The 9,865-nt window shown below is 44.9% G+C and overlaps 1 protein-coding gene across 1 annotated transcript in view; it reads right to left on the reverse strand.

Moving 5' to 3' along the window:
• Positions 1–499: 499 nt before the first annotated feature.
• The window catches only part of LOC311119963 (ephrin type-A receptor 6-like), a gene marked incomplete at both ends in the record, with an annotated part of 9,395 nt that continues 29 nt past the window's right edge, over positions 500–9,865 (reverse strand). The window contains 7 exons of the mRNA XM_084194604.1: positions 500–507; positions 973–1,189; positions 2,318–2,416; positions 7,560–7,634; positions 8,894–9,043; positions 9,560–9,688; positions 9,826–9,865. The exon at positions 9,826–9,865 is cut by the window's right edge and continues 29 nt beyond it. Of these exons, the coding sequence (XP_084050730.1) occupies positions 500–507; positions 973–1,189; positions 2,318–2,416; positions 7,560–7,634; positions 8,894–9,043; positions 9,560–9,688; positions 9,826–9,865 (718 nt within the window). The remainder of the gene's footprint in view (positions 508–972; positions 1,190–2,317; positions 2,417–7,559; positions 7,635–8,893; positions 9,044–9,559; positions 9,689–9,825) is intronic.

Consider the following 9,865-nt stretch of genomic DNA (forward strand, 5'->3'; position numbering starts at 1 on the left):
GGGAGTTGATAGACACTAACAATCAAACGCAAACAATTCAACACACTGAAGTTATAAAACAATGAATGTGCACAAATTGGCGGGAGAGAGCACATTGTGGTGAGAGACGTACATTCTGGTGAGAGACGTACATTCTGGTGAGAGACGTACATTGTGGTGAGAGACGTACATTCTGGTGAGAGACATACATTGTGGTGAGAGACGTACATTGTGGTGAGAGACGTACATTGTGGTGAGAGACGTACATTCTGGTGAGAGACGTACATTCTGGTGAGAGACGTACATTCTGATGAGAGACGTGCATTCTGGTGAGAGACGTACATTGTGGTGAGAGACGTGCATTCTGGTGAGAGACGTACATTCTGGTGAGAGACGTGCATTCTGGTGAGAGACGTACATTCTGGTGAGATACGTGCATTGTGCATCTTATCCCCTTCTTCTTGGACTGTACCATCCCTGCGGCCTCCGCAATAGGATTCGTTTTGGCCTTCGCAATGGATTAGATCACTGAGATGGGCGCGAATAAGACAGGAGTCTCGTGTGCCATAGAAGATATATATATATATTTGCTACTGCTCTACAACAAAACAAATAGTCCAAACAGCCTTTCGACCAAACAATCGCCCAGTCGACTAATTGGGGCCAGCCCTAATAAGCACACACCAATATAAAGAACTATAAACCCACTGGGGGGAAAATATTATTTAATCAACGTTGTTTCCACGTCATTTCAACAAAATAATTAAGTGTGATGACGTTGAATCAACGTGGAATACTGATTGGATTTGCAAAAAGTCATCGTTGAATCAACGTCAGGTAATTACGTATTTTTTTCAACCCAACTTTTAACCTAAATCCAATGACATGGTGACATTTTATTGTTGATTTCACATTGAATTCACGTTATTTGACATCTCAACCAAATTTTTATCAAATCTCTGTGCCCAGGGAGAATCGTCAGCCACAACTCACCCTGGCAGAATCCGTCAATCTCCTCATGTCCCAGACTACAGACGCATCGCCCCAGAGGAACCAGCCAGTCCCCGTCCGCCCCACAGTACAGTTTGGGCGTGTCCCTCTCCTCTGCGTTCTCCACGCACGCCCCCCGCACCTCCACCAGCGAGGAGGAGTCAACCCTCGGCACCGTGGCTGGGAACGCTGCCAAGTTCCTCAGAGTGGATGGACAGCGCTTAGATAAGGAGACAGATGGAGAGTAGTTAGTACATAGTTTAGATGGATGGATGGATGGATGGATGATAGATGGATGGATGGATGATGGATGGATGGATGGATGGATGGATGGATGGATGGATGGATGGATGGATGGATGGATGGATGGATGGATGGATGGATGGATGGATGGATGGATGGATGGATGGATGGAAGGATGGATGGATGGATGGATAGATGGATGAATGGATGGATGGATAGATGGACATGGATTGATGGATAGATGGACATATGGATTGATGGATAGATGGATGGATAGATGGACATATGGATTGATGGATAGATGGACATATGGATGGATGGATTGATGGATAGATGGACATATGGATGGATGGATAGATGGACATATGGATAGATGGACATATGGATGGATGGATTGATGGACATATGGATTGATGGATAGATGGACATATGGATGGATGGATAGATGGACATATGGATTGATGGATAGATGGACATATGGATGGATGGATAGATGGACATATGGATGGATGGATAGATGGACATATGGATTGATGGATTGATGGACATATGGATTGATGGATAGATGGACATATGGATGGATGGATGGATTGATGGACATATGGATTGATGGATAGATGGACATATGGATTGATGGATAGATGGACATATGGATTGATGGATAGATGGACATATGGATTGATGGATAGATGGACATATGGACATATGGATAGATGGATAGATGGACATATGGATGGATGGATGGATGGATGATAGATGGATGGATGGATGGACATATGGATGGATGGATGGATGGATGGATGGATGGATGGATGGATGGATGGATTGATGGATGGATGGATGGATGATAGATGGATGGATGGATGGATGGATGGATGGATGGATGGATGGATGGATGGATGGATGGATGGATGGATGGATGGATGGATGGATGGATGGATGGATGGATTGATGGATGGATGGATGGATAGATGGATGATAGATGGATGGATGGATGGATGGATGGATGGATGGATGGATGGATGGATGGATGGATGGATGGATGGATGGATGGATAGATGGACATATGGACGGATGGACATATGGATGGATGGATAGACAATACCTTATAGAACACCTTGATGGAGACCAGGGCGATACACGCCCCCACATCCTGGAACGCCAGGTAGAAGCCCTTCTGGGTCACGGGGCCAACCTCTCGGACCTCAAATCAAATGAACGTTTATTTTGTCATATGCTTAAGAGTACAGCGTAGGCGACACAGTACAATGAAATTATTTCTCTATTCAAAAAGTAGTAACAGGGAGCACGGTTTCAACAACACGTAAAGACGTGTGCCGAGGCCTCGCCGCTAAGAGTCCATATTTTCATGCCTTAAACCTTTTTCATTTTCCGAAAGAGTTTTGCAGTAATTCGTTTTTTACACCTAGCACATCTACTGTATTTGGCAACAAGTTTTGTGATATGTCTGGGACGCGGGCTGTGGAACCAAACAAGAGTTAGCAGCAAGATGGCGGACAACGCCACAAAGATGCTCTCCACCACTTTGCGCAGAAATGTCTACACTACGTTCTGATTTCATGGCCGAACTCTGTTCTTCTGTGTCAGGTTTACGAGCTGAAATTATGACAGACCTCCGGTCAACAGTGGCGACTTTGCAAGAAACTGTCTCCACCCAAGCGCAAACAATCAAGAACTTTTGGAAACCTCGATGACTAACATCGACGTAGGGCTAACTGAGCTGGAGGCCAAATACAACACACTTATCACAGAGAATGTGAAGCTTAAGGCTGATTAACAAGAAAAACGTTTCCGGAGACAGAACATAGCATGGTCGGCATACCAGAAGGGGCAGAGGGCCGCAATCCTACCGAGTTTATGGCCTCTTTCCTGCAGGATGTTCTCGGCGGAGAGACCTTTGACAGACCCCTCCGTCATTGACAGAACCACAATCCGACCGCCCTACCAGAGCTATGCATTTCTGCCTGCATTACCTTCAGGCCAAAGAGAAAATTCTTAGGACCTCTTGCGAAAGAGGACAGCTGAACTACAACGGCACACGGATCCATATCTTCCCGGACTACTCTACAGACCTGGCAAGACGCGGAGCTGCATGCAAAGATGTGAAAGCCCCCCCCCTTCACAAGGCAGGAGTCAGGCTCACATCGACACCATCATCCCAGACACCCTGGACCCACTCCAAAATCGCATACCGCCCCAACAGATCCACAGTTGATGCAAACTCTATTTCACTCCATACTGCCCTCTCCCACCTGGACAAGAGGAACACCTACGTGAGAATGCTGTTCATTGACTACAGCTCAGCGTTCAACACCATAGTCCCCCCCCCCTCAAAGCTCATCACTAAGTTTAGGACCATGGGACTGAGCACCTCCCTCTGTAACTGGACTCCCTGAGGGGCCGCCCCCAGGTGGTGAGGGTAGGTAACAACACATCCGCCACGCTGACCCTCAACACGGGGGGGTCCCCTCAGGGGTGCGTGATGACGACACGACGGTGGTAGGCCTGATCACAGACGACGATGAGACAGCCTACAGGGAGGAGGTCAGAGACCTGGCAGTGTGGTGCCGGGACAACAACCTCTACATCAACGTGAGCAAGACAAAGGAGCTGATCGTGGACTACAGGAAACGGAGGACCAAGTACGCCCCCATCCACATCAACAGGGCTGCAGTGGAGCGGGACGAGAGCTTCAAGTTCCTCGGTGTCCACATCACTAAGGATCTATCATGGTCCAAACACACTAGCACAGTCGTGAAGAGGGCACGACAACGCCTCTTCCCCCTAAGGAGGCTGAAAATATTTGGCATGGGCTCTCAAATCCTCAAAAAGTTATACAGCTGCACCACTGAGAGCATCCTGACTGGCTGCATCACCACTTGGTATGGCAACTGCTTGGCAGCCAACCACAAGGCGCTACAGAGGGTAGTGCGTACGGCCCAGTACATCACTGGGGCCAAGCTTCCTGCCATCCAGGAACTCTATACCAGGCGGTGTCAGAGGAAGGCCCTAAAAAGTGTCAAAGACTCCAGCCATCCAAGTCATAGACTGTTCTCTCTGCTACCGCATGGCAAGCGGTACCGATGCACCAACCAACAGGACCCTGTTCTACCCCCAAGCCATAAGACTGCTAACCAAATAGCTACCCGGACTATCTGCAAACCGTAGTCTGTCTTTTTTATGGCGGTTTTGGAGCATATCAAATCAAATTGTATTTGACACATGCGCCGAATACAACAGGTGTAGACATTACAGTGAAATGCTGACTTACAAGCCCTTAACCAACAATGCAGTTTTTTAAAGAAAAATGCAAAATAAAAAAGTGTTAATTAAGAAAAAAATTAAATAAAAGCAAATAGCTAAAGAGCAGCAGTAAAATAAAATAACAGTAGGGAGGCTATATACAGGGGGGTACCGGTGCAGAGTCAATGTGCGGGGGCACCGGCTAGTTGAGGTAGTTGAAGTAATATGTAAATGTGGGTAGAGTTAAAGTGACTATGCATAAATAATTAACAGAGTAGCAGCAGGGTGAAAGAGGGGGGTGGGGGTGGGGTTGGGACAATGCAAGCAAATAGTCCGGGTAGCCATGATTAGCTGTTCAGGAGTCTTATGGCTTTGTGGTAGAAGCTGTTGAGAAGCCTTTTGGACCTAGACTTGGCACTCCGGTACCGCTTGCCGTGTGGTAGCAGAGAGAACAGTCTATAACTAGGGTGGCTTGAGTCTTTGACAATTTTTAGGGCCTTCCTTGCAGTGGCTTCTTCCTTGCTGAGCGCCTTTCAGGTTGTGTCGATATAGGACTCGTTTTACTGTGGATACTTTTGTACCTGTTTCCTCCAGCATCTTCAAAAGGTCCTTTTGCTGTTGTTCTGGGATTGATTTGCACTTTTTTGCACCAAAGTACGCTCATCTCAAGGAGACGAAAATTGTAACTATTTTGCACTATGGCCTATTTATTGCCTTACCTCCATAACTTGCTACATTTGCACACACTGTATATATATTTTCTATTGTATTTTTTGACTTTATGTTTTTGTTTACCCCATATGTAACTCTGTGTTGTTGTTTTTATCGCACTGCTTTGCTTTATCTTGGCCAGGTCGCAGTTGTAAATGAGAACTTGCTCTCAACTGGCTTACCTGGTTAAATAAAGGTGAAATAAAATAAATAAAATAAATGTATAGGTCTAATCAATATATTGATCGATATTGATCTCTTCTTAAACCCTTAGTGGAGTTCCTGTTAGTAACGTGACAGAAAAACTAGGTTCTGTTTTTGCCGTTTCGTTTGGGGACTCGGCAGCGTTTTTTTCCCCTAAATGTTACTTTTACGTTGTATTTTAGTTCAGGGTTGCGCAAGCTTCCTCCTACTTTAAAAAAAAAAAGTTTTGTGATGCACTAAAGGGGAAGTTATTCTCTAAATGTTCATATTTTAGTTCAAATGAGGTACTGCCATCCTTTTAAACAATACAATACCCCATAATGATGAAGCAAAAACAGCTTTTTAGAAATGTTTGCAAATGTATAATTTTTTTTTTTACTGAAATATCACATTTACATAAGTATTCAGACCCTTTACTCAGTACTTTGTTGAAGCACCTTTGCCAGCGATTACAGCCTCGAGTCTTCTTGGGTATGACGCTACAAGCTTGGCACACCTGTATTTGGGGAGTTTCTCCCATTCTTCTCTGCAGATCCTCTCAAGCTCTGTCAGGTTGGATGGGGAGCGTCGCTGCACAGCTATTTTCAGGTCTCTCCAGAGATGTTCGATTGGGTTCAAGTCCGGGCTCTGGCTGGGTCACTCAAGGACATTCAGAGACTTGTCCCGAAGCCACTCCTACGTTGTCTTGGCTGTGTGCTTAGGGTCGTTGTCCTGTTGGAAGGTGAACCTTCGCCCCAGTCTGAGGTCCTGAGCACTCTGGAGCAGGTTTTCATCAAGGATATCTCTGTACTTTGCTCCGTTCATCTTTCCCTCGATCCTGACTAGTCTCCCAGTCCCTGCCGCTGAAAAACATCCCCACAGAATGATGCTGCCAACACCATGCTTCATTGATCTTAGTTTCATCAGACCAGAGAAACTTGTTTCTCATGATCTGAGAGTCTTTAGCTGCCTTTTGGCAAACTCCAATTGGGCTGTCATGTGCCTTTTACTGAGGAGTGGCTTCCGTCTGGCACATTCAACCATAAAGGCTTGATTGGTGGAGTGCTGCAGAGATGGTTGTCCTTCTGGAAGCTTCTCCCATCTCCACAGAGGAACTCTGGAGCTCTGTCAGAGTGACCATCGGGTTCTTGGTCACCTCCCTGATCAAGGCCCTTCTCCTCCGATTACTCAGTTTGGCCGGGCGGCCAGCTCTAGGAAGAGTCTTGGTGGTTCCAAACTTCTTCCATTTAAGAATGATGGAGTCCACTGTGTAATTGGGGATCTTCAATGCTGAATAAATATTTTGGTACCCTGCCCCAGATCTGTGCCTCGACACAATCCTGTCTCGGAGCTCTACGGACAATTCTTTCGACCACATGGCTTGGTTTTTGCTCTGACATGCACTGCCAACTGTGGGACTTTATATAGACAGGTGTGTGCCTTTCCAAATCATGTCCAATCAATTTAATTTACCACAGGTGGACTCCAATCAAGTTGTAGAAACATCTCAAGGATGATCAATGGAAACAGGATGCACCTGAGCTCAATTTCGAGTCTCATTGCAAAGGGTCTGAATACTTATGTAAATAAGCTATCTGTTTTTTATACATTTCAAAAAAACTTATAAAAACCTGTTTTTGCTTTGTCATTATGGGGTATTGTGTGTAGATTAATGAGGAAATTGTTTTATTTAATCCATTTTAGAATAAGGCTGTAAACGTAACAAAATGTGAAAAAAGTCAAGGGGTCTGAATACTTTCCCGAATACTGGTCACCGTTGTGGTCGTATGTAGAACGCCTCCCATAAATGCTCAAACAACCCCATATAAATGATACTGCTGTCTTTTTTACGTTATGACAGCTCCTTTTTTGTAATATTTTTTACTGTATTTTTTACTGTATTTTTACTGTATTTTTTACTGTATTTTTACTGTATTTTTACTTAACTCTCTGTACTCAGTCTGTGTAGCGCACTTCGATTTGTTGTTTGTGTAAACCCTGATCAAAGAAAAAAAAAGACAATTGTAATGAAAAGATCATTCAAAAAAGTAGTAATGAATATAGCAAGAGAACACAATGAGACAAAAAGAGAACTAAAATATAATACAAATAAATAAAATATAACAATATAATGAATATATATATTATTATATTGTTATAATATATATAATATATTCAACCAAACTGACCTCCGTGTTGAGACGGAGAACGCGGTCGCCCAGGTCCGTTTGTGTGAAGCTCTCATCGGCAGCAATGGTGTCCACCTTCAAATCAAATCTTTTTTTTTTTTTTATCCGTCACGGGATACAGCGTAGTAGTGTACACAGTACAATGAAATGCTTATGCTTGAAAGCTCTCCTCTTCAACAACAGCTATAAAAATTGCTCTCTTCTTAAACAACAGCTATAAAAATAGATTTCCTCTTAAACAGTGCAACAGCTATAAAAATAGCTATCCTCTTAAACAGTGCAACAGCTATAAAATAGTCAATCAAAATAAGTGAAACAGCTCAATCAGAACAGAGAGAGAGAAAGAGAGAGAGAGAGGGAGAGAGGGAGAGAGGGAGAGAGAGAGAGAGGGAGAGAGAGAGAGAGAGAGAGAGAGAGAGAGAGAGAGAGAGAGAGAGAGAGAGAGAGAGAGAGAGAGAGAGAGAGAGAGAGAGAGAGAGAGAGACAGAGAGAGACAGAGAGAGAGAGAGAGAGAGAGACAGAGAGAGAGAGAGACAGAGAGAGAGAGAGAGAGAGAGAGAGAGAGAGAGACAGAGACCGAGAGAGAGAGAGAGAGAGAGAGAGAGAGAGCGAGACAGAGACAGAGACAGAGACAGAGAGAGAGAGAGAGAGACAGAGAGAGGGAGAGAGAGAGAGAGACAGAGACAGAGACAGAGACAGAGACAGAGACAGAGAGACAGAGACAGAGTCGTGTATTGTTTTGTCTGACACAACAAGAATACAATGTAAATAAGGTATGTGAAAGGGAAGAACACAATGTCAAAAAGCCCAGCAGCATACCACCCTGCATCCCACTGCTGGATTGCCTCTGTATGGGAGACCAGATGCTGCTGGAAGGGGTGTTGGAGGGCAGTACGAGGCACTCTTCCCCCTGGTCTAAAGGAGATCCCAATGTTCCAGGGCAATGATTGGGGACATGGTCCTGTGTAGGGTGGGATCTTTCGGATGTGACATTAAAACGGGTGTCCTGACTCTCTTTGGTCATTAAAGATGGCATTTATCACAAGAGTAGGGGTGTTAACCCCCGGTGTCCTGGATAAAATGTCCAATCAGGCCCTCATACCATCATGACACACCTAATCATCCCCAGCATCCAATTGGCTCATTCACCCCCCCCCCTCCTCTCCCCTGTAACTATTCCCCAGGTCGTTGCTGTAAATGAGAACGTGTTCTCAGTCAACTAACCTGGTAAAATAAGGGTAAAAATAAAAAATCTAATAAGAACACCTTGTCAATAAGAAGGAAAGCACAAAAAATGATATAACATTTGCAAAAAATATGATGTAAAATTAGACCTTGGCGTAGTCGGCAGGTCTGAAGCGCGTGGCGGCGGGGTGCGGCTCGTCGGTCTGGAAATAATAGAGGTTAAAGGTCTCCTTGCAGGTGCCTGGCACCCAGGGTATGGAGTTACAGTCTCTCAGGGTGAACCGCAGCTCCACGTACACCTGAAGGTCACACACACAACACACCGCCACTATTACCTGCAGGAGTAACACAGCAGGGGTCACTGAAGCTGACGTTGTCATCCGAAGATACCTGCAGTAAACATTTTCAGTGGATATATAAGGTTGCACATTTCAGGAACTTTTCTTAAGGTTTTCAGAAAATCCTTGTTGCATGATTTCTTCCCTGTTTATTCGCTCCTGATTACGGATCGGGGGGGGGCGGCAGGTAGCTTAGTGGTTAAGAGCGTTGTGCCAGTAACTGAAAGGTCGCCGGTTCTAATCCCTGAGCCGACTAGGTGAAAAATCTGTCGATGTGCCCTTGAGCAAGGCACTTAACCCTAATTGCTCTGGATAAGAGTGTCTGCTAAATGACTCAAATGTAAATGTAAAATGGATATACTCCAACCGGGATTTCTGGAAACTGGGGAATTTTAGGAAAGTTTCCATTTTTTAAAAAGTATTATTATTATTATTATTATTATTATTATTATTATACTGTATATTATTATAGAATACCTTCTGTGCTGCCTGGCGCTGGATCCAGTTGGACCGTAGCCAGTTGTTCTGGTTGGACTCCATCACATGACACACCTGGAAGGTATGGATAGGTCGGTTCTGTTCGTCCATCTCCGTTATGGCATCCCACTGGAGGGGGAGGGAGGGAGGGAGGGAGGGAGGGAGGGAGGGAGGGAGGGAGGGAGGAGAAGTTGGAAGATAGGAGAAAGGGATGAAACAGAAGACAAGTGGAAGGAAGAAAGGATCATGATTTAATAAGACATCACGTTACCACGGTAACAGTAGAGCCATGGAGGACAGCTGGAC

This window comes from Coregonus lavaretus (genome assembly GCF_964263955.1).
Source record: "Coregonus lavaretus genome assembly, contig: HAP1_SCAFFOLD_2256, whole genome shotgun sequence".
Classification (NCBI taxonomy): Eukaryota; Metazoa; Chordata; class Actinopteri; order Salmoniformes; family Salmonidae; genus Coregonus; species Coregonus lavaretus.